At 42.0% G+C, this 23,921-nt stretch overlaps 1 protein-coding gene across 1 annotated transcript; it reads right to left on the bottom strand.

Annotated features, from left to right (window-relative positions):
- Window positions 1–610: 610 nt before the first annotated feature.
- Window positions 611–23,421, bottom strand: colgalt2b (collagen beta(1-O)galactosyltransferase 2b). The gene is made up of 12 exons (XM_027289914.1): window positions 23,087–23,421; window positions 9,153–9,263; window positions 8,952–9,069; window positions 8,112–8,246; window positions 7,824–8,028; window positions 6,559–6,678; window positions 6,116–6,189; window positions 5,765–5,871; window positions 5,197–5,329; window positions 4,942–5,069; window positions 4,624–4,830; window positions 611–1,569 (listed from the first exon to the last, which is right to left on the bottom strand). The coding sequence occupies exons 1-12, from the start codon at window positions 23,320–23,322 to the stop codon at window positions 1,296–1,298; spliced, it is 1,848 nt and encodes a 615-aa protein (XP_027145715.1). The 5' UTR covers window positions 23,323–23,421; the 3' UTR covers window positions 611–1,295.
- Window positions 23,422–23,921: the final 500 nt, after the last annotated feature.

The following is a 23,921-nucleotide window of genomic DNA, read 5'->3' as shown; positions in this document are numbered from 1 at the left end:
AGTCTGTCTTCTATTCTAGGAGGCCGTGTGAACAGCTGGAGTGTGCTTGCTAACCATCCAGTTAAACAATAATACACATTAGTTATTGTGAAATTTGTTCCATTCCCATGCACATTAAGAGTGCTGTGCATTTTTTTGTTGCTTTGCTGTCATGGGTTCGAATCTCACCTGGGATTTCTTATCTTCCTGGGATCTCTCTGCAATGCCAATAATCCTGTAATATTCCAAATTACTGCGCAAAGATGGGTACCATCTGTGTCGTTTCTATGCTGCAGAGTGAGTGAAAACACAGAAATGTAGAAGTTGTTTTATTGGTTCAGCCCTGCGAAGAACAGCCTGTTTCAAGGACATGAATAATTCAATCCAGTTTTTTTTTTCCAAAATATTTAACACATTAAACTCTGAGAGAAATGATCTGAAGTGGACAAGTCATAGATCCTACAGGCTACATGTGATGTACGACTGATGCTTTGAAATGCTAGCAAGACCAGCCTGCTGTTCAAGTGAGATATCTGCAATGACAAAAACACTGAGCCTAATAATCAATGCCCCAGTTGCCCTGCTTTCTGCGTGTGTGTGTGTGTGTGTGTGTGTGTGTGTGTGTCTGACATCATCTGAAGCAATGACACTCCTGAGTATAGTATGTCAGCCTCCCTCCTCCTCCCACACATGTTCAGTTCTGTAAACACAACACGCCATATGTCTATGTACACACACACACACACAGGGCACACACGCACACTTGTTTTCAGACAGCTTTTAGATTTACTTTATTCTTTAGCTGTCCATTAAAAACAATACATCTGTTCGTTTTAAATAACAATAATCTTCTTAAACAATATAAAAATTGATTTGTGAGAATGTTTGTTTTTTTTCTTTCACATCCTGCAAATATTGTTAGCTGTCTTCCATGTGCTGCTTAAGTTTTCTCAGGCTGTAACTGTCTCCACATGCCCAGAGGACGCACAAGAGGAATAAATAAAGCCATTTTCAAAGGCCTAACAGCCCTCGTCCCAGATTCAGCTCTTCTTCTTCCTCTTCTTCCTCTCCTCAGTGTCCCTTCATCAGGCAGCAGAGTAGATCGACATCTTAATTTTGTTTTTTATCCATTTGGACACCAGTGTGTGTTTATATATATAATGTGTGTGAATGAATGTACATCATGTCAGCTTGTAGTTCAAGTGTCTCTCCAAGTGTGTGTACACGTGACGTTCACTGTGTGTACACTGCATCGTAAACACGAGTCCCTCTCTCTCTCTCTCTCTCTCTCTCTCTCCGAGTCTCTGGTCTCTGTATCAGAGTTCATCCCGCGAAGCTCGAGCTGCAGGAGGCGGCGAGTCTCCGGTGACGCTGTTCTGTGCCACAGGGCGGATGCTACCCTGCTGGGCCGTCTTGCGGGCATGCTGCCGGTCCCAGTCTGTGGCCACGGCTTCGTCGTCCCAGATTGTGGAGGTCTCCGTGTCGCTGATGTAGCCTGGCTCTCCGGTGTAGTGGGTGGGGTAGATGAGCAGCGGCTCCACGGAGAAGGCCTTCAGGTCCCGCGGCTCAAAGTGAGACATGTACTCAGTGCTGAGGAGGAGAAGGGAAGAGTTAAAGGAGATGTTATGAACCCTGGAAGCTATTTAATGCTGATTATGACACACGAATGAAACAGCTGATGCCAGTTAGCTAATGAAAGTGCAGTTTTCTGTGACCAATGCTATGCTCCAATTAATTATCAAAATACTTGTCGGTTACTTTTCTGTCAACAGGCTCTCATAATTGTGATCTTCTTTATGCCAAAGGTCACCACAGGGAAGAGGAAGGAAGGCCGAACAAGGACAGAGCGCTCAGTCAGTGCTATTTACATGACTATTCTGCATTTTGCAACGCTTGTGATGCATCAGATCCTGTTAAGTGGAAGTTCTGGTGCTCATACTCAGCACTCATTCAGCACAGACAGCTCATTTACGGGATATCAAACAGGGGAACAGCACATTTCTCTCTATTGCAGCACAATTTAGTCACATTAGGAATTACAATAACCAGAATCACATGATTTACAATAATACTGTTGGAAGAATTTAGTCTTTAGATCCACTTAAGTTTAGCTGAAGCTAATTAAACTAATCCATATAGGCTGGTCATATAGGTCAAATATCTGAAGTTGTAGATAGCTGTCAGATAAATGTAGGACAATGAAAATTGCATTATTTGCCTCTGAAATTAAGAACAATTAGAGCTGAAACAAATTTGATGTTTTCTTTGTCATATATGATGGTAAACTGAAGATTTGTTCCCTTGTTCAGGCAAAACAAGCAATCTGAAGACATCATCCAGACATTATAAAGGTTGTTTTCCACTCTTTTCTGATGATTTATAGACCAAATCATAAGAAAAACAATAGTCAGTTGCCGTCCTAAATAGTATTAATAAGGATTAAAGGACCACTTTGTAAGTTTTAGTGGCATCTCACGGTGTAATCACTGATCGTAACCCTGTCGCCGAATCTTCTTCTTCATAACGTGAAGAAAAAAACTACAGTGACCACGAAAACACAAGTCAATGTTTAGTTTTTGTTCTGGGCTATAGTAGAAACACAGCAGACTCCATGAAAGAGGTATCGTTAGATCAAAAAGTCTCATTCTAAGGAAACATAAACAGAATAATTCTTATTTTCAGATGATTATACAGTAATGAAAACCTAATTATGAATATAATACTTAACTTCTGCCAAATTCTGTAAATAAATCTCACACAATATACCTTTATTATAACTACAGGTACTAGTAAAGTAAAAGCACCTTAAAAGTGAATTTAAGTACAGTAGTTGAGTAAATGTACTCAGTTACTTTACATCACAGTATCCTACAAACAAATGATTTAATCCCAGCAGCATTTTTATGTCATCATATAAACTACCATCATGTTGTGTCACACTTTAAAGAGCTCAACACTCTACTATCAGCCCGTCATGGTCAGCCTGCAGCAGGAGTCGACTGTTTGGGTGACACGTCAGCGGGGTGGAGTCGCACTGGTGCAGACAGAGGTCACCACAGAGGTCAACTCCCTGCTGTCCAATTGCCTGTTTAAAGCCTGTCAGCACTCCACAGGGACGGAGAAACTCTACACCTTTATTAGAGCTCAGATGAGCTGACCTGCTGCTACAAACAAACACACATTTTCCATGAGGTGAGGCCTTTGTCACGTGGTTACTGCCATGTGTTTGTCTTTCGTCTGTTTATGTGCATTCATGAGTTTTTAGGAAGACAGCATGATCTCACCATACAAGCTCAATATGCACAAGTTAAGCACATATCCCCCTCCTGGTCATTTATATAATCTACATGTTTTACATATTTTCCGTGCCACATTTCTGTCCATATTTCCCATTTCTTTCACTTTTAAACAAACTCACCTTCTCTCACTGTTGAACACACACACACAGTGTATTCACTGGTAATCTATACACTGCACACTGGACACGCATCTCCATGTATTTATATAGTAATGCATACACACACTCTCACAGTGTCCATCTCTACCCCACCCCCATTGCTCAGGCCTCTATCAATGGGAATCCTGTCCCCTTCTCCAACCAGCAGGAAGAGCCGTGCTGGCCCACATTCCTCAAAGAGAGAGGAGGAAGGGGGAGGAGAAGCGGGTGACACAGAGAGGGAGTAGGTGTGCTGAAGAGAAAAAAAAAACTAAAATAAAGGTCTGTTGAGGAGAGTGAGGTTAATGTGAAAGAAGTGAAAATGACGAATGAGAGGAGGGGAGAGCCAGGAAAGGTGGAGGTGGAGGGCTGATTTAATAATAAAAAAAAGGTAAAAATGGAAGAGGGAGAGGTGGAGATGGTGGTGGTGGTGGAGGAGAACAGGGCACGGCAGGAATCCCCAAAGGAGAAAAGAAACAGAAAAGCAGGCATTGTGTGAGGCACCGTACCCACTGAACCCCAAGAACAATCCATGCCCTGTGTGTGAGGGAGCATAGAAGAAGAAGAAGAAGAAAAAAGGGGGTGGTGGTGCTGGAAAGAAAAAGAAACAAGGACATAATCAGGGAGAATTAGAGAGGAGAAAAAATGATTGTAACATATAGGGAACATGGGAGTTGAGCTGGATGGAAGTTGTGGTCTACCACCAGAGAACAAACTAGAAAACTGCACACTGTCCCTCAGTCTGAAAGGTCTCCAAAGGGTTTGTGTTTGTGTCTATGTATAGATAATTGCTGCGCAGTAGCTGCTCTGGTCTGCTCTGTTCCCCTCGAGTCTGGTTTTGTGCATGCACAGAATCTATGCATGCCTAAACTTCATTATACTTCAAATTTAGCTCCAACTTTTAAGTCTTCGTGTTTATTCTGGACACGGATTATCTGATATATTCTTATGTACGAATGCACCTGCAATCATCTATTTGTGGTCCTCAGTAAATATTTGTGTCTGTTCATAAACCAAACTGTCCAAAATAGTCTGCGTTTGTGAATATTATACCGAAATACAGTATGTCTTTCTGTAGCTCTGTGGTTTTCTGCTTTACACACCTCAAATAAAACTCCACGTCTCTGTATCTCATCTTCATGTTATCACGTTAAGTGTGAATTTGAAGTGTAAATATTAAGTCAAAGAAAACTGAAGTGAAAACTGACTTTGGATGCTTGTTGAACATGACGGGCAGGAACTCGTCGACAGGCAGCATCCTTTTTAAGGGATCAGCAGCCAGTAACTTCCTGGCTCCTTGCTGCGACAGCGCATATCCAAGTGTCCAATAGGAGTAGTCGGCCTTGACCAGGTTGTTTACACCGTCCACGGACTGCTCCGGCTGCTGCACCTGCATGCGCTTGCGTCCCACATAACTGGAGGATAGACAGAAAGAGTGTGTTGATGAGGCTTCACACAAATAGGTACAAACCTTTAGTGTGTATGTGTATGTGTGTGTGGATGGATGGATGGATGGGTGTTCTTACATGAGGTCCCAGTCCAGCTGGGCTTTGTTTATGTCATCCATTATGGCCTGCATCCGTCGTTTAAACCTGGGCTCAAACCTCACGTCGTCCTCTAAAACAAGAACACTCTTGAGGCCACGCTCCAACACCTGACAGAAAACACAAACACCCATTTCAAAATTAAAGATTAACACAGTTTTTAGTAGACAGACAGACAGACAGACAGTTGAACCTCTTGAACCCGCAATCTTCCCCATTAGAGTGCATTACTCTCACCTGTTTCCATATAGAGTGATGACTAAGAAAGCAACCAATCTCCCCTCTGGTCAGGACGCGACCAGAGTATGGGTCTTTGTAGCGCGGCATCATCTCTATTCCCAACGCCTGCAGCTGGGACGTATTGAGAGCCCTGAGAGAGATGGAGACAGGAATGGAAAAAGCCTCGTCATTATGCAGCTGAGTCTGTCGTCAGTAAAAAAACAGCTTCACAGCAAAACACGGCAAGCGGCGACAAGTAATACATTTTGCCAGACAAACAAAGGCTGGAAGAAGGATTATGACATTCTCCCAAGTGGATTAAAGTAAGCACTGAGGAGGGAAAGCAAGTCAAGTATATTGTGACTGCAACACCAAATCACTGTTTAGACAGGATGTTTGGATATAGATGTCAGAAAAAGTCGCGACAGATGGGAGACAGATGACTGAGCGCCCATCTTTAGCTGACATTCAGCGAGTGCAGTTAAAGTGCATCACGCGTTTCAGGTGCTCTTGTTGTGGTGCAGGATCAAATCGGCTTTCGGTTCAGTTCATCGAGTGCATGCAGGGCCGTGCGTTTGTGACCTACTTGCCGTCCACCGCGTCTGTCAGCGTGGCATATAGACCCAGCGAAGTCATTGTTTTCAACATCCTGGTTCTTCTGTCCAGCCGACGTTTGAGGTTGATCAGGAAAATCTAAGCATTCAAAACAAGAAACAACAAAAAGACAAGAAGACAAAACATTTTAATTTGCTCTGAAACATCATTTCGTATGTTCCTAATGTCTGATAATGATAATGATAAAAAAAACATGGAAGAACAACATGAAAAGTTGTGGAAAGGAGAAAAACTGCTACCAAAATAGGAAGTGGGAGTTGCTGATAAACAGTAAATATACAGTGAGACAGAAAATGAAGAGCTCAGCACATTCATAACTCACTTTATCAAAGCCTATCGTGTCCTGCGGTGATGGTGGGTAGTACAGGTGGTCAGTGGGCTCAATGTCGTGGTCAACTGTTGATAGAGAGAGGAAAGAGGTGAAAGGTTAAGATGGCAAAAACAGGATTATAAAATAACTCACTTTCCTCTGGATCGGGTTAGTTTATTTAATATGGTTTATTTAGAATCTGAGCAGAGGGAAGAGCAGTGAAGGAGGCCAAAGAGGAGGGAAAGTGAGAGCGAGGCGGGGGTTGAAAAAACAGAGACAGGGAGGATGAGACAGTCTGAACGGGTGGGGGGGTTTAAAGAGGGTTGACAGGATGTAATCATGAAGGGTCGCAGAGGTCAAGAAGAAGAAGAAACAAATCTGAGAGGTGAAGTAATCAAGGAGCGACAGATAGTGAAGTCACAACAGCTGGAAAGTGTATGTGTGTGTACACTCACTCAAAGCCTCCGTGATGGTGTGTATGAAACTCTCGCTTTCATCTTCCACGTTCTGCTGAGCTTTGAGAGGGACGGGCAGGAAACCATAGTGCTCTCTATTACACACATACATCTGCACACCTGGAAACACACACACATAAACACACACACATCAACACACATGCACGCAGGGTTCTGTAAATACAACTTCTTGACCCGAACATTTCAAATAAACATGCAGCATTAGGCCCGGGTCCTCATATCTCATCCCACAGACTACATGCTACACAAAAGGTAGGCAAAAACCAATAAGCTGCTTGATGCTCATTAAAGTGTTGTTATGCATAAAGCATAATAGTAAATGGAAATATCCAGCGTTTTTATGTAAAATGTGTTCTGCAACATCATTGAATTATTTAATTTGATTCTGTTTTTTAGTTGTTGACACATTAAATTTGTTGGAATGAAATTAAACTTTTACTTTTGAACATAACATCAGCTCAAATATGTTTATTAAAGCAGGTCTATGTTTTATGTAAGAGTCTGCTTTAGCAAACCACATTTGCTTCAACCCAGAGACTAAATCATCATCAGATGATACCAGATGATTTCTGTATATAAGGCTGTGGCAGTGTTGTACTTGTAAGACCATCAAGACTGAGACAAGACCAAGACTTGGAGGCGTTGAGACCAAGTCAAAGAATAAGACCAGACAACAGCCTACTTAGGTGTCCGAGACAACACAGAGTGAAAATGCAGTTGATTCAGAAACAAGACAGATTATTTCTTATGAGTTCAACATTTGTAAGAAGAAGAATGTGTTATCTTTTCTTCCAGAAGGTAAATAATTACATTTCTTTCATACGTTCTTGTATTGAAGCTATCGTGAGACAGAAGAAATTATGCCTCTTTGTGTCTGAGAGGCTCTTTGTGTTTGTGTATGTGTGAATGTTTTTATGTGTTTACTCTCTAGTTGCCAGGCGAATGCCACACACTCTTGTCATCTATGAAATTGAAAGCTTAATGGTTCTGTTTGTTCCCTACGGATCATTACTCGCATAACACACAAATCAACAAACACTGGTTGGTGGACGCAAACAGTCAGGAGAAACATGTGGATCCATTTTTCCTCTACAGCATTATTATGCAGATTAAAACCAGTTAACTACTAATGAATTAAAGAAGTCACTGGAGGTCCTCAGCTCATCAAAGTGTAGCTGTCATGTGACATCTGCAGCCCTGCTACAAATGTAGTAGTTTGCTGTGAGCTCAGTTCTCAAACTGACCTGCTTGACGTGCCGAGAAAGCAAACACCATGATGTCATCAAACGCCCAGCTGTAGTCTGGGTGAGGAGGGTAGAAAGTCAGGTCCCTGCTAGATTCACGACGCAGGTCTAATAGGAAGGTGCTGTGCACCATGGGAACGGGGAAACAACCGAGCCGCTTCCATTCCCTAATCGGCTGGTAGTCTGGTGTTCGCTTATAGTAACCCTGACAGAGAGGAAGGACAGGCAGGTTTAGACAATGAATGAAGCTGAGTGGATGATGGACGGATGTTTAAGTCCAGACTGTACCTGTGGGGTGATGCCACACCAGAAGTTGGAGTAGAGTGAGCGAGACTCTAACATGGGAGCCACCAGGGTTAAGTTTTCAGCCATCATCAGGCTCAGCACACGGGGGTTGGTCAACAGGTTGTCGCTGTCTACAAACTAAAGGGTCAGAGTGTACAAGTCACTCATCATATGATATAAAATCAGACTAAATGAGGTTTATCTTCAACAAATATGTCCCCAAAATAAGAAAATCACGACCAGATGAATATTTTTGCACTGATATCACAGTCAGAATCATCTCTATGGCATTTAACTAATGACTTTTACAGATGTGAATTCCTGTTTCCAGTTGTAAAACTACTCACAGCATACTGATAGTTCAGGCCGATCACTGACATCATGCTTACATTAAAACAAATGATGGCCAATTAAATGAAATTGGCCATCATCTGTTTTAATTCATGATAAATTCACAAGCTGTGTAGCTTTCAGTTGACTAAATGATAAATGTACTGTACTTTAAAAGCACCTTTCTAGTCTTCCAACCATTCACCCATCAAATCAAATCATCAATTTGGGGTTCAGTTTCTGGAGGAGCTGGAGATCGAACCACCGATCATTTGATTAGTGGACGACCCACTCTACCTCCTGAGTCCTAGTCTAATAACTAGTAACGACTAAGTAAAGACCAGTAACATCCAATAATATAAATGCCAGGTGTCCAGTGTGTCATTGTAAGCAAACTCCTTCCAGTCTCCTTCCAGTCTCTTCCTTATGTGCTACATGAGTGGCAGAGTGTACCATGTGACAGAGCCTTTTCTTTTTCTCATTCATCATAAGATAATAAAGTATTAGTCTCACTAGTATGTAGTCAGCCCATCGTTCTCTGGCAGCTTTCAGTGCCGCCTGCCTCAGCTTCATCACATGGTTGAACCTCGAAGGAGGCCAGTGCTTTGGACCCCACTCATCTGTGTAGGACCTGACACAGAGATGAAAGGTTGTTAATTATATAATAAATCACTGAATCGCTGCTGAATGGTTCCTGTGGAAACCGTGACTCACCTTGGCTCCTCCATGGGTCTCCACTCTACATAGTGGTAGACATGCTGGGCACTCTTCAGCCATTCTCTCAACATGGCAGTAGTGTTGTCCATATTGTGGTCTGTTGCTGCCCTGAAACAACAAAACAGACAAGACAGGATGTCATTCAAGCGAAGCAAACTCTTGCCCTGTCCGGTACGTACACTCATGCTGCCAGTTGAAGTGCATCTGCTAAACACTTGAGATGTAAACAGCTGTCGTGGTGCACATACAAGCCTTTTGGCATGTCAGGATTGTTTTCTGGAAAAATGAAAGGATGTGAAGCTGAAAGGCAGCATGTTTTGGAGGAGGATGTTGAGGCTTCCAGATTCTAATTACTGTCTGACGTTACAACATCCCGCCTCAGCGCTGTAAAGCTTCCTTACTGCCTAATTAACTGCACTGCTGGAGTTCGGACGAAATCTGAGGAGTGCAGACAGACATTAGTCTGAGGCACTCTGGATAATACCAAGCACATGTTAAGATGTTGATTGTAAAGATGAATGCCACTTTTTGAACTATTTCTGTAGGCATGGGAGCAAAATAAATTCCTGAAATTATCTCACTTAATCTGAATGTAAATAGCTATGCACTCAACTTTTATATTTTATATGTATATTGCATAGACACCAGCACACACACACACACACACACTCATACCTGTAAGCAAATGATGTCAGTGTAAAAGTTAGCAGAGTTACAGCTGCTGACTTGTCACTTCTGTGGTTTACAGTGTGCATCACTGTTTCTTCACAGACATTTACACTCTGGGAAGACACTGCGGCTACTGTATGTCTGGGTGAGAGTGTGTGTGTGTGTATACATTTGTCCAAGAGAAATTAAAACCTTTAAAAAGAAAATGCTGTGTATCACTGTACAGTTCACTATCACGTCCACACTCTTGAATTTCAGAAAAATAAATATCACCTGTCTTTGCATTTAAATTGCCCTTTATAGAGGAAAGGTCAACAGATTGTGAGGCAGAGGCCTGTACTTGAATGTGTGCATACAACCACACACACACACTTAGTGAGATGGAGTTTTCCACTGCTTGCTGTAATATTCCTCGCTGTACTCTCTCCAAAATCACAGCTAATTTTGGTCTGGCTGGACAGAGATAGAAACACGCATGCACAGACACACACACTTGTGTCTCCTCGTATTTTCAAGTAAGTACACACTCAACATAGAAGATAACAGTGTCGACACTCTTCATTCACCCACATTTAGCACAAATAGCAATACAGGAACACCTGTTTTCACACAGACAGATGCTTATAACATCACACAAACAGATGCAGAAATCACACACACAAGCACGCACAGTCTTGCATCCCACATACGGATTAGTCAGAAAGAGGTGGAGCACTCTTATGTTTGGAATTTCTATAATCTCCAGTCAGACAGATAAATAGCTCGTCAGACTGAACCAGCAGCCGGAGAGGGTCCTGAAGGTGAAGGAGACACACGGTGGTCAATCATTGTAATAGTGTGTGTGTGTGTGCATGCAGACACTCGCAGATGTGTGATGTTCATTTTTGTGTCCTGGGAATGTTGTTTTTACAACAGTGTGACTGGTGAAGTGGTGGTTTTACCATTTTAAATGCATCTGTTTGAGTGTGTAAAAGGTAAAAAATGTGCATATGCAAGCACACACGTGTGTATTAGGGCATAACTGCCCATAGTAAACAAAGAAGTCGGCCATGATTGTTTTTATTGTGTGCTAGAAACTCTCTGAAACATCTGACTCGTCGGTAATGAGTAGATGTGCACATATTTACAAGCTTTTTCAACCACTAAACTGCACATCGCCGGGAGACATAAATGTGTTCCTACATGCCATTTTCCAATGACAGCTCCAGGCGAGGATTTAAAAGGAGGGAACTTCTGGGAAGTATAGTAAGGAATACATGGTACAACATGTAGGAACATACAGTATGTATATATGGGTATGTTTATGGGTATATATGACAGCAAGGTGGGGTTGAGAATAAAGCAGGTGTGACATGAAGAGGAAAACAAAAGGGAATTTGTGTTTGCATCAATTTATTTTACGGCTTAATATAAACTGAGAATGTGCAGAAATGTTCTCATTGATAAACACTTTGTTGAATTCCTCACGGAGGTCATTAAAACCTTTCCAAACTTATAAATGGTTAGACTAACTTTTTTTTTATGGACGCCACATCGAAATGCCAATGATGTTTTTTATTTGGCTCATGAAATCGGAAAGAATATTAATCTCACTTGTGTCTTTTTTTACAGGGTTGTCTTGGCAGGACATTATAAGCTTCCTGTGTCAAGGTAATTAATAAAGGTTGAATGTTGTCTACAAAATAAAATAAAACTCCACATCTGAGGAATAAAGAAATGTGGAAACGATTGCTCCAAGAAATCAGATTTTGTTGATAAAAAAGGAAGCAATAGCCTGACTTTACTGAGGATGATACATTTATTGTTGGGCTCTAGTTCTTCTTTGACACACCCAGCACCTTTCAAGCAGTCAGTCCACTGTGCGATTTCAACATTAAATCATAGTGCACTTCATGATGTGTATGTGAAAGCACAGACAAGAAAACACACCTGGAATCTTGGATCTGGAGATGGACCATCTCTATCTCATTTCATTTTAGACACATTCCCCTTTCATTAGGAGGATGTGCTTCTTCTCCTCAATTTCCTCTACCTTCATGCAAGTTAAGCCACTGCAGCTGTACTGTACTGTGACCTCAGTGCCAGAGAGACATCACACTTCCTGCCAACTGAGGGATTATTAATATTTTGTCCATCTGACCATGTGGACACATCCGCATCTCTGCACGTGATACAAAAATACAATAATCTCCTTCCATACTTTAATATCTCTCTTTTGATTACCTTATGCTGCAGTTCCTGATTCCTGTTTTGAAGTTTACAGTAAACTGCAGCCTCATTATTCTGCTGCCTGCAGCTTTGTTGGCCTCTCTCTCCTACCCCTTTATTATCAGCATCTGGACAACACATGCTTCCCCAGGTCTCTCCTACACATCACACCACTCCCCTCTCTGTCTCTTTATAGATGTGTATTCATTTCTTCCGTTGGTACCTAATCTGTCCTTTCCCCTACTTCCATGCATCAATCCCCTTTTGTCATCTCTAGATCCTCTTGTGCACATCTCAAAGCATCCACACATGACACCTGCAGCAGCAACCAGTGTACGAAGAAGTAGTAGAAGACAAGAGATGTAAAATGTAGTAATACGAAATGCATCTGCAACACCTAACCGGGTTATTAACCTATTTCACCACTCTCTCTGGCCCTCCCACAATAAGTGGGAGGGAGAGGGCCAGTGTTTCAGATAACAGGGAGTGTGTCGAAGACTGACATCTGGCCTTAAACACAGAGGCTTGTCCCTGAAACCTGCCCTTTTAGGTAAACACAGGTCTGAAAGGCTCCGGCAGGCCAATGTCACCCGACTGTTGATCAAATAAACTATCTAATATCACTGCCAATAATGACTGGGTGATGCATATAATTAAGAAGCAAGAATGCCTCTTTCAGACCTGACCATAGATGCCTTTAAAACATAATAACCATGCTAGTGTGTGTGTGTGTGTGTGTGTGTGTGTCTGTGTGTTGACTTTGCAGTATAGTCTCTCATGTGGAGGCTGACGTGGCTGCAGGCCTCTTGATCGTCTAACGGGGCAAAAGGAGAAAGAGGAGGGGTTAGATGGGTAGTAGAGAGAGAGATGCAGGGAAAACTGAACTGAGGTGGAAGGAGGGGTTGTTGAGGCAGAACCTCCTAAATGAAATTCCTCATGACTCTCAGGGTCAACAAAAGTAGCCGAGGCCGGCAGGCTCGCACTGACGTGTAATATTCAGTATTCATATTCAAAGATATTCATTATGGTTGAATCTTAAAGAAAGCTAGTGTTTAGTCTTGGTATGAGACAGGATGAGTCACTGTGACCTCTGTGTTCTTACTTCTTACTGCACATTTGCATTGAAGGTATGTTATTTCATACTTTTGTGCAAGATGACTGAGCAGTGATTTGTCAGGAGGTTAAAACAAGAGATGCTGCAGTGATATCTGCAAAGACCAGTGGCACAGAGTCACCCCTTCCCTTTGAGTGTGTGTAATTTTTCTTTTTTATGCAATAGGGGTGGTTGCAATAAATTGTAGGACAAATACAAAGACGAACAATAAAGGCAAAGAAGACATGATGAATGAATACAACATGAGTTCAAGCTGGTGGGTATGAAGTAAACAAAGGATCAGAGTCTGGAGGTCCTTTGGGTGTGTTATAAAAAATTGAAACAGGACTCCAAGATGGTAGACATTAATTAAAAACTATTCAACTATACAAACAGCAAATACACCCGGAAAAAAAACAATCACACAAACAAAATTTATGTCGCAATGAAAAGTTGTTTTTCTAGGGAACTTGTTTTGCAATGAGGGCAAGCATTATATTTTATTGGTTTAAAATTTATAATACAAAGATTAACTGGCACTGACTGTCAGCAGGTTTTGCTTAATTCTCGTAAATTTGGGTGGCAGATAGTTGCAGCACCACAGTGAACAATACATGAATGCCTTTCCCTCTGACACATAGCACAAGCAAAGGTTGCTCTGGCCTTGAGCTTTTTGGCCATTTGGTTTCAGGAAAAAAAAACTGCCTGACTGAATGTTACTATATGCTGATGATCTACTTTTCTGTATCTCCAATTTCGTACCTTACTTCCCTGCAGTTCTGGGTCAACTTGGTACCCTCTCTGAATACAAGCACAGTCTTCATAAGAACATATTTGTTCTAAAACACTTCAGTGCCAATGTTCTTTTGACCTTCATGACAATAATAGCTACTGAACTTCTATAATACTTTTTTTTTTAGTTCTCCTCTGGGTGACTAATTACACTATGTAAACATTTAAAGCAAGTTCAGCCATGCAGTCAAAGCAAGTTATTGTGCGAAACACAGACAGAGAAAGCGAGTGAATACTCAAAGAAACAGATGGAAGATTTGATGGAGGAAGTGAATACTCAAAGAAACAGATGGAAGATTTGATGGAGGAACAGAGAGATGTAGGGAAAGAGGGAGGAAATGGGATAGGAATACAGTGGTTAAACAGTGAAACTAATGACACACACAAACATATTGACAGACAGGTACGTCGTGCTAAAATTATAAAATTATATTTCCTCTATTACACCGTGAGTGTTTCTAATGAATACTCCACTGTTCATGAAAACATTGCCATAAACACTTTACCTAACTGATGAACAGTGGACCTGTTTCTTCCCGTCTCTCGCTCTCTTTACTTCTTCCTCTGCTTCACCTAATCTCGTTCCATATACAGCCTTTCCAGCTCTGAGAGTTCATACCAAGATACCACCGTGTTTCAGGATTTGCCAACTCAATCACTGCTGTGCTGCCAGGCTCTGACAATACTGCTGGAAGTGTGCTGGAACACATGGGGCATCTAAGCAAGAATTCACAGTCGAGAGCCAAGTTCAGGACCGACTATTTTCACTCCAGGGGAAAGAGAGAGAGAGAGAGAGAGACAGAGAAAGAGAAAGAGGGGGAGCGTGAAAAAAGGGCTTGGGGATCGGAAAATCAATTCCCTTTGTTTGCTGTATTTAATTGAACAGATATGTCAGGTCCACGGATACAATTTTCCCATGAATACATTCTTGCTATACTGCTGAGAGGATCGGGCTGCACTGTTGGCAGGTACATCATCAGCTGCATCCTCTCAGCTTCACAGTGTTTGTTGGTTGAGTGAGGGGCTGGCAAAGATTAAACTCTGAAGTCATTGCATTTGGAAAATGGACATTGGGCCACATGGTATTTTCTGCTAATAACACCTCATCATTAGGTGTTTAATGTCCTTATTTCCACAGATACCCTGCAGGTATTTCAGCCGAGTAATTGCGTTTAAACGTGTCCTAATATATCTCAAGTCTGACTGAGCGCACATTTCAAAGTGATGTGTCACCAACCATATGCCATGTGCTTCAGTAAAAACAGTAAAATCATGAGGCTGACTGTGATGTACACATGTACTCTAGTTTATTTTAATCTTTAAGCTCTTTTTAAAGTAGAATAAAAAGACAGAGGGCCAGGGGAAGATGGAATAGTATAACAATACAGTAGTTGTTGAGCGATGGACTAACACATTGTTTAACTACATCATAACAGCATCAGTATATAATGTTTTATTTGGTTCTTATTTTATGGAAGTTAGTTCATTTTAAAAAAAAACCTAACCCACAAATTTGGAGTGAAGTTTCACTGTCCAAAGCAACAGAAGCAATGTGTCTCTAATATCACGTGTGTTTGATATGGTGGTAACATACTCCAGATGAAGTTGCATCACTCTGGAAAAGCGATGGCCGACTTTCTCACAGCAGGGCGACGACGAGGCGCTGCCAGATGTGTTCGGACTATTTGAAGCCATCTGAGACGATTGATTATTCGTGTCTGTAAATAAGTGAGTGGATTTGATGTCAAATGCTCTGAAAATGTTCCAAAAGATACAAATATCTGTTTAACTCATTTTTTGTGCTCCAGCCCTGAGAGAAGGCACAAGCATCCTCGTCTGCTGCAGTGAGTTTGTTATCTGGTGTCTGTCTGCAGAATATCTGACCAAATGTTAAAAGACTTTTTTTTTTAGTTTCCCATGAATTAGATGTGACTGCAGAATAGGACTCCCCAGGTGATGAAGACTTGGGAGGTCAGAGATCATTGTGGTGTGTTCCTCTCCACATGGACGTTCTGGCTGACTGTGAACCTTCTGAGGTAATTAGGAAAGTGAATGGAAAACGGGTGTTGAGCCAGAAGAGCCAAGCAGAAACACACACCCATTATGTGTGTAACAGCATTCAAACACACACAAGCATATGTGAGTAGAGACAAACACATATTGCACATTCATAGACATACTCCACCAGAACACAGACGCTAAACAAACACACACACACACACACACACACACACACACACACACACACACACACAAAATGCCGGTACTGTGATCTAATAGACACTGGCAGACAACCAAAGCATGTGCTGCTAATCATTCACAAATGTTTTCTATACATCTCCGAAAATCGTAAAGCTCCTTGTGTGACAGCACCAGGAACAATGTGTGCTCCCACAAAGGAATGATGCCTGAGGTAACACACCTGGCATCACAAAACCTGATCAAACTATGAGTGGTGTCCACAGACTTTCTGCAAAGCTGGTCTAAGAGTTTAAAGGGGCACCTCTAACATGCAAGAACAGATTTATTAGTCAGGTAGCTGTGCAGCACTACTACAGCACGTTCATATTAATGTTTATAATAAACTGATATGTGTAGTACATTTAGTAGTAGTAGTTAGTAGTTTAGTACTAGTAATCTATAGTTAAATCTGAATCTCTGAAGCAGAAGAGAAACATGATCGAGGATATTTAAACCTGCATCAAGTTCAGCTGCTGCCGACTTGCTCCAAACTGCGATCCTTACTCTGTGGTGTTTTATTCAACATTTTATTAATGCTGCTTTGTTGTTTCAGATGCTGTAGATGTCTGTGCAGTGTTTTTTTTATTTCCTTACTGCCACAGGTCAATAGCTGATAGTGGGTTAGTTGCTTCTCTCTGCACATGAAAGGAAATCGAGAACAAAATAAAAATGACACAGGATAAAAGCCATTAGGCAGCATGAAAACTGCCTGCATAAGTGGCACTTGTGATGTACAGATAATAGCAGCCTCACTCTCAGTACTGGACGCTGTGTCCCTTTTTTCCATGTACCCTATTCTTCAGTTTGTTTTGGACTATTTAAAGTAAAAAAATGTACTTTTATAAATCATACATTTAAAAGTACCTGAATAAAAACTATTTCAATTATATTTTTAGCAGATATTATTTAAAAAGGTAAAATTATATTTCTGCTACGGCTAGCAAAAATGTTGACTTACGTTTTTCTATGAGTAATGAGTGTTTGATTCCATTTTCTAAGTAACTTATGCAACACCGATCATAATCAGAGCTGTCTGTCTGGATTTTGCCTAAAGATTAAAACACTTGAGATAACCAGAGGGGGAGCTATGCCAAGTAAACAAACATTTAAGCATCCCAGAGACAAATCCTGATTTAAGGGTTTAAAAAAAAAAAAAGTACAGTTTGGCACCTATTGCAAGACGGGCAGGTTTCTGCAAAGCCCAACACTTCAGTCAGCATAAATCAAAAAGAGTTGAACTCAGCATTCACACCTAATTTTTAATGGTCCATTTATTACTGTACATCTCTGTGCATGTGTCAAAGTGACTTTAATATTTCTTATGTCGTATTATGTCAGATCACACGGGGCTGTGGAGATGGATGGAGTGGAGTGTTTAATAATGTCACATCGATCTCCTCAAGACATGATATAGAAGGTACAGGACACAATTACGTCTGACATGAGCTACAGCACACATGGTAAACATTCACTGATGCATTTAGCATGTACGTATTTGTGCAGCTGTGGAAAATGAACTTAACTTATAGAGTGACATCATACCTTCAGGACTTACAGTTGTTGTATAATCATAAATACAGTTGGTTGTTAAGTTCAGTGGAAAATTCATACCACAAATCCACCCTTTTCCCTGCATTGTCTCTGAGTATAAAGTACAATGATGGTCATAAACATGGAATAAATGGTTATAAATGAGTAAATAAACATGACATTATGAAAGCGAGGCAAGGCAGGCTGATGATGTCAGCACACTGAGATCCCTTTTTATGGTTCAGTCTGTTCAGTCCACAAATCATCCTCATCTCAACCCCGAGCTCAGCACCTGGGAAATCACTCCACCTCCGAATGAACACAGCCGGCAGGCAATAAGAAGCAGGCAGCCAGCGACAAGCAGCGTCAGGAGCAGAATAATAGCATGCCGGGCCTAAACTTTAGAGAAATTGCATTGCGCCTTGAAACAAACACAAACACACTTTGCTACTTATGAAATCTTCTTACCGCTTTTCTAAAAACAGTAACTCATGTGAACTGCAAACTGGCAAACGATAAAAGCTGGATTCTTCATTTAACCTCTCACTCATGGGGAGTCCGTCTAGATCTAAGGGTGTGTAAACCTCAGTATCTCATCCTGCATATTTCTGCTTACCCTCTGTTATGTATTTCATGTTTGTGGCTCTGAGAATGACAGAAGCGCCATAGAAATGCAGTAGACTCTCACATCTATCCATCGCATAAAAACCCATGGCAACCCATTGGCAATGTCACGAGAATGTGACTTTAATATAATATGCTAACTAGTGAGCTGTAAAGGTGTTGACAGGTAGATTATTTTATCTTTCAAGAGAGCCGTGCCAGCTGCCCCTCTTTCCAGTCTTCATGCTAAGATAGGTTAACGTGTTTGCTGGCTCTAACTCACCCTGGACAGACAACAGACAACTGAAGCTTTCCAGTTCATCTGACTTGCATGTGTGTTTGAGTTGACTGAAGAAACCAGAACACCTGGACAAAACTCATGCAAGACCCAGAAACAACAAATCAAGACCCCAGCTGGCCAGAAGCGTCATGCTGCGAGGTGGCATTGCTAACTACTGAGCTGACCTTGGCTTTACAGACAGGAAAGATGTAAATCTCACCTGCCACCCAGAGACTGTGATGAGAGCTGAGACATATTTGTTTGAACTATACGTCTGACGTTTGCCGTTAAACATTTTCCTAACTTATAGAAGCTACTGGGTCCTATTGCAAGCTCAGTCACATTGAGTACAAGGAGTCCGTTACTCGGCTTGGCAACTGAGTTTCTTGAGCTTTCACTGGCCACGTTATTACCCTTTCTGGGGGACAATATGGATTGACTTACACTTCACCATTGTCCTGTTAGAAGAAGAAGAAGCAGCAACAGAACAAAAGGAAAGAGGAGAGTACATGTGGTCAAGCTCCTGCGGGAAAGTGGATTAACCAACCTGCTAAATGCCCTTTGGGTAACTTCCAAGCATTGTTGACCACCATCTCTCTCCACCCGACCATCCCCCCTCTCTCTAAATTCCTGCATTCTTTAACAGTAGTGTGAGAGTCTTTCTCGCCATTCTGCCACTTCTCTGTAAGACCTGCAACCACATGCAGAGGCAAAACCTTTTTTTACTGACCATCCCAACTGTCAGGGTGAGTCAGGGGTTGAAGTAGCAGGGTGGAGGAGATCTGACCTGGATCATCAGTGAACAGGTTCAAACTGGAAAACTTTGGTCCTCCCAACATCTTCAGACCAGTCAAAGCCTGTCTAGATTTTTGGAAATGTGCATAATTTTGTCATCTGGCCTGGTTGTAAAAGCCCCATTATGTAACTTTTCTACCTTAAAATAGCAGCTTCGCCACCATTCTGATGCTACACTGACTTGTAATTGGGTGAATGGCGCCTCTGTCATTCCCACTAAGCCCTCCCAACCAGTTCTCCCTCTATGTAATTTTGAACTCCAGGTATGAACTCCTGCAAGATGTCCAAAACGCTTTATGGCATTAAGTCACATACAAACTATTTCACTTATGAAACTGGATCATATTTTACAGAGGAAATGTTTTCTGGTTTTTCCTCAGATGACCTCCAGCTGCTCTGCCTCAACTCTCTGCGATTTACAGAGTTCCCTCATGGACATAAGCTTTACTTGCTGGTAAAGTAAGTTAAATGCTAAACTAGTAAGCTCAGTCCGTGCTGCCGGGACTGAGAACTCAAAGCACCAGGGGAGTACGCTTTGGAGCTCTGGGAGTGGTCGCCAGTGGGAAGTACTGACGGGGAATGAAGCCAGGTGAGCAGATGATGTAACCGGGCTAAGCAGACATGGCAGAGGCTCAGAGGACATTGACAAGGAAGTTATTAATAGAAAAACAGAGTTGTCAGATAAGTAAATCTTAGGCTGGCCTTGAGTCATTGGTGAGGGCTTCGTGAAATAAAAGACCGAAAGAGCTCAAGCTCTTCCTGTTGGACTAGTAAGTAATACTTGCTGGCTGCTATGTCTTGCGTTGTTGCACTTGTTTGGCTGTTAGAAGAGATGTCTTGTTATTCTTTGATCATAAATAATGTAATCATAACAAGGCCACATATGTACAACAGCTGTGTGTAAGTGAATTGCACTTTGAAAACTGGGGGCAACAAATCGCAGATAATACCGAATCTTAAACTACATGTATGCATAATGCACACATGTAGTTTAAGTTTACAGTCCTTGTTTCAACACCTGCCTGCAGGTAGACTGTCCAGATCATCTCTGATAACTGTGAAATTACAAATTAAGTAAAAGAAGTCTCAGAAACTCAGTATTATGCTGGTAAATACGACCATGAAGCAAGAAATAATAGAATACTCTCGAATTTGTGCACATATTTTCAGTCGATTGTCCTGGATCGATGAGAAAATCAGGTAAAATTTGTGTTTTTGCTTCTGTTCCAGAAAGGTATCTTAGTTTTTAACTTTTAGACCTGCAAAACACCCACCAACTCTTCATCCTCTATAGCTTTTCTTTATGTTTCAACTGTTATGTTATGCTCTACACTTTATCACCAACCTTACTATTATATTTAATCATCTACATCCTTCTTCTCTACCCCTCCTTGCTCTGCCTCCATTGGATTGCAGGTTTGAAATGAGTTGATGGGAGATGAAGAGGAAAAACAGCTCTCTGCTCTGAGGGTGCGGAGCTACTGTAAGAACATTGTGTCCCCTCACAAAAACTTCACAGAGCGACATTGATTGTGTAATCTGTATCTTTTTGTAGTTTACCTAGTTCTTTCCATTATTCTGTCCATGATCTATCCAGACAAACTGTGGGTAGCAGTAAAGCGGCGCGACCCGGCTGCTTTATGGGAGAGACGTGTATCACATAGCCACAAAGACTTTGGGTCGAGTCCAACTAGGGTCCCACGACTCACGTCATCCTCCTCACTGCATTTCATCAAGCTTCTTACTACTCTGTACTGTCAAAGACAAAAATGCAGTCAAATATTTTTTCCAGTCCTTTTTTTTTTTTTTTGCAGAACTGAACTGAAAAAGCTTCTCGGATAAGAACTAAAGCGTCCTAACAGATCTACAACGAAGTCCAGCTGTCACAGATTTAAGTCTTCTGAAAGAAAGATGACCTTCGGAGACAGAGAAATGCTTACTTCTTCTCTTTAGACAAACTCTTTTAAACGGGAGTTGTCCGGATTGTCATGCTACTATAAATTAGTGCTCTAAAACACACTGTAAAATGTTATAATGTGGATTAATGCTGTGAGTGAGAGTTGAATTACATTTTGGCGTTTATTGGGTTTGGTTTGGCTTACATGTTGGACAGTAATAATGACGACAAAGAGCTGCATGAGTTATGCTGAGTAAAACGTCATCTGTTTAACCAGTTTAGCCACAAAAAGCCCATTAAGTTTTTTTTTATACATAGAAAAAACATCAGTTATAAAGTATTTCACATGATTTAAGTATTTCCACTGTTGCCGCTTGTTTCTTTACATTTATGATCGCCACAGAAACAAATCAGCACGACATACAACAGCTTTAACATTTAGTAGTTGTTATTTCCATCTGATTATTTGGACAAAACCTCATAAGACACACACAATTGTCTCCATGTGCGAAACAGGCTCATATATCTTACTGGATTTAAAGTGTAGTGCATCATAAACTCTCACATAAATACCACAAAACTTTGACAGTTGGTGAGTGTGTGGTCAGTAAGGCCACAGCGAAGGAGACACTATAGGCTGTGGCTGCTGAAATAAAATGAATTGCTAGAATAAAACACGTCATGTTATGTGTGTGTCCCGTCTCAGTGACTCATTTTCCTGCTACAAACCTAAGTGGACTGATCAGCCTCAGATACACACTGTGTTTTTTCCTGGCTGCGCTGATTGCAGTGTGTGGAGATGCCACTCATAACTGATGGGGCCCTTCCTCTGTTAGTTAAAGCCATGTTAGCTCAGTCAGGGACAGGGCCCCCCTCTCTCTCTCTCTCTCTCTCTCTTTTCTCTCTGTATTGAGTTTCTCCAATGTGCATGTGTTGGTCTCTGAATTAGAAACAGGCAGTCACTCTGCAAACGAAAAAGCATTCAGCGAGGGAAGGGTGGGAAACAAAAGAGAAGTGTATCTAAGGGAGACGGATGAAGAGGGAGAAGCATTGTAAACATCCACCATCAGAGCTGCTTGTGACTGCTATCACGTCTCACATTCCTCACTTGTGCACTTTGATAATCAACCTGCCTCCTGTCAGAAACCTGTCGTATTCTGTTTGATGTTCTCTGCAGGCTGGTGGATCAAAATCAAACACACACCCATTTTACGCATGACTTCCCAGAACTCATACCCCCCCCAAACACCTCCCCTCCTCAGTCCTGCTGTCAGACCAACTCAATGTCTCCTTTCATCCCTTCACCTGCAGGGTCTCTCTTTGATAACTTCATATTATCTCAGTCTGCTCTGTATGAGACCAAACACACACTACAGTACATACAGGACCCTACCTGAGGTGAGGGCCCCTTTTTTTTCCCCCCCTACCTGCCGTCCCCTGCTGTTTTAAAGCCCCGTTTCCGCAGGTTTGTGCTGAATCAGACTGAGGGTAACCGTGATTAAGGGTTAAAGCCTAACCCAACATGCACAGCAGCTCTTTCATCTTCTCCCACAGTGTGCAATTTGGATGCCGGCAGACACGCGAGGTAAGTACATCGTAAAACACAGCAACAGGTCTGTGAGCCTACACTGACAATGTGTTATTATAATTAACGCGGACGCACGCTGGCTTTTCTGTCCACAATAACATGCACTGTGCGCTGATCTATGAGTGCAATATTTAAAAATGTGGATATGATGGATAAAAAAAGTAGTGACACTTGCAGAAATCTTTGCACAACTTAAGTTTAAAACTGTTGCATCTCCTGTTTGTGCGTCTCTCACCAGATCGCTATGCGCTCCTTCGGGTACTCCAGCCTCTCGATGCAGCCCAGGTAATGTGGCAAGCTGTGTGCCGCGTTACGAGCCACGATGGCAATCATAACCTTTGGCTTCAGCAGGGTAGACTCGGCCTTCACCCGTTCTTGCACCAGCGTCACCAGCTCCGACACACCGCCGGGCACCAGAGCGACCAGCAGCGCCCACAGCACACCGACTCCCACGGACACGACCGCCCTCATCTTCGCTTCCAGATTTACCGCCGTGAGTCCTGAGACTGAGCGAGAGAGCGGTGCAAAGTGAGGGAGGAAGGGAGTGAGCGACGGTGGGAGGGGGAGAGAGGAAGGGAGGTAAAAAAAAAAAGAGGGGTGGGTGGAGAGCTTCCCCCTTTTTACCCTTCCTGCACCCCTGCTGATGGCTGCTGCTGTTGGTGTGGATCCTCTTCCACCTCCTTAATAATGCAGATTATACACACACATGAAAACAAATAAACACACACACACACACACAAAAAAGGCTTATGAACACACCCAGTACTACTGATTCAATGTTTGTACTGTGTGGTTTGTGTGTGTTAGGTGAAGGACACCATGTTCTAAATCATTGCCCATGTCTAGAGTTAGTTGATTCATGTCTGTTAATGCTCCAGCTTCCTGCGCATTTTCTAAATGTTTCCACGCCTTTACAGCTTCTTGGATGCTGCAGAGATGGAGACCATGAAGTCACCAGCTCTGACATCAACCCTCAGACAGACTGCTGCACCTACTTTTTATTTTTTAATTTCTCCTCCTCCAGTGTTATTGTTTTTGTTGAAACACACTGACAAAGCTGCTAAAGTATA

The sequence above is a fragment of the Larimichthys crocea genome, chromosome XVII (assembly GCF_000972845.2).
Source record: "Larimichthys crocea isolate SSNF chromosome XVII, L_crocea_2.0, whole genome shotgun sequence".
NCBI classification, from domain to species: domain Eukaryota; kingdom Metazoa; phylum Chordata; class Actinopteri; family Sciaenidae; genus Larimichthys; species Larimichthys crocea.
Note: the sequence above shows the minus strand (reverse complement) of the source record. Positions and strands in the feature narration are given on the sequence as shown.

Coding starts and splice junctions, on each gene's coding strand:
- colgalt2b (XM_027289914.1), bottom strand. CDS start 23,322: ATGAGGGCGGTCGTGTCCGTGGGAGTCGGTGTGCTGTGGGCGCTGCTG. Junction 6,679..7,823: donor TTTCTCGGCACGTCAAGCAG/GTCAGTTTGAGA, acceptor GTGTGTTTCCAG/GTGTGCAGATGTATGTGTGT. Junction 5,070..5,196: donor ATCACTCTATATGGAAACAG/GTGAGAGTAATG, acceptor GTTTTCTGTCAG/GTGTTGGAGCGTGGCCTCAA.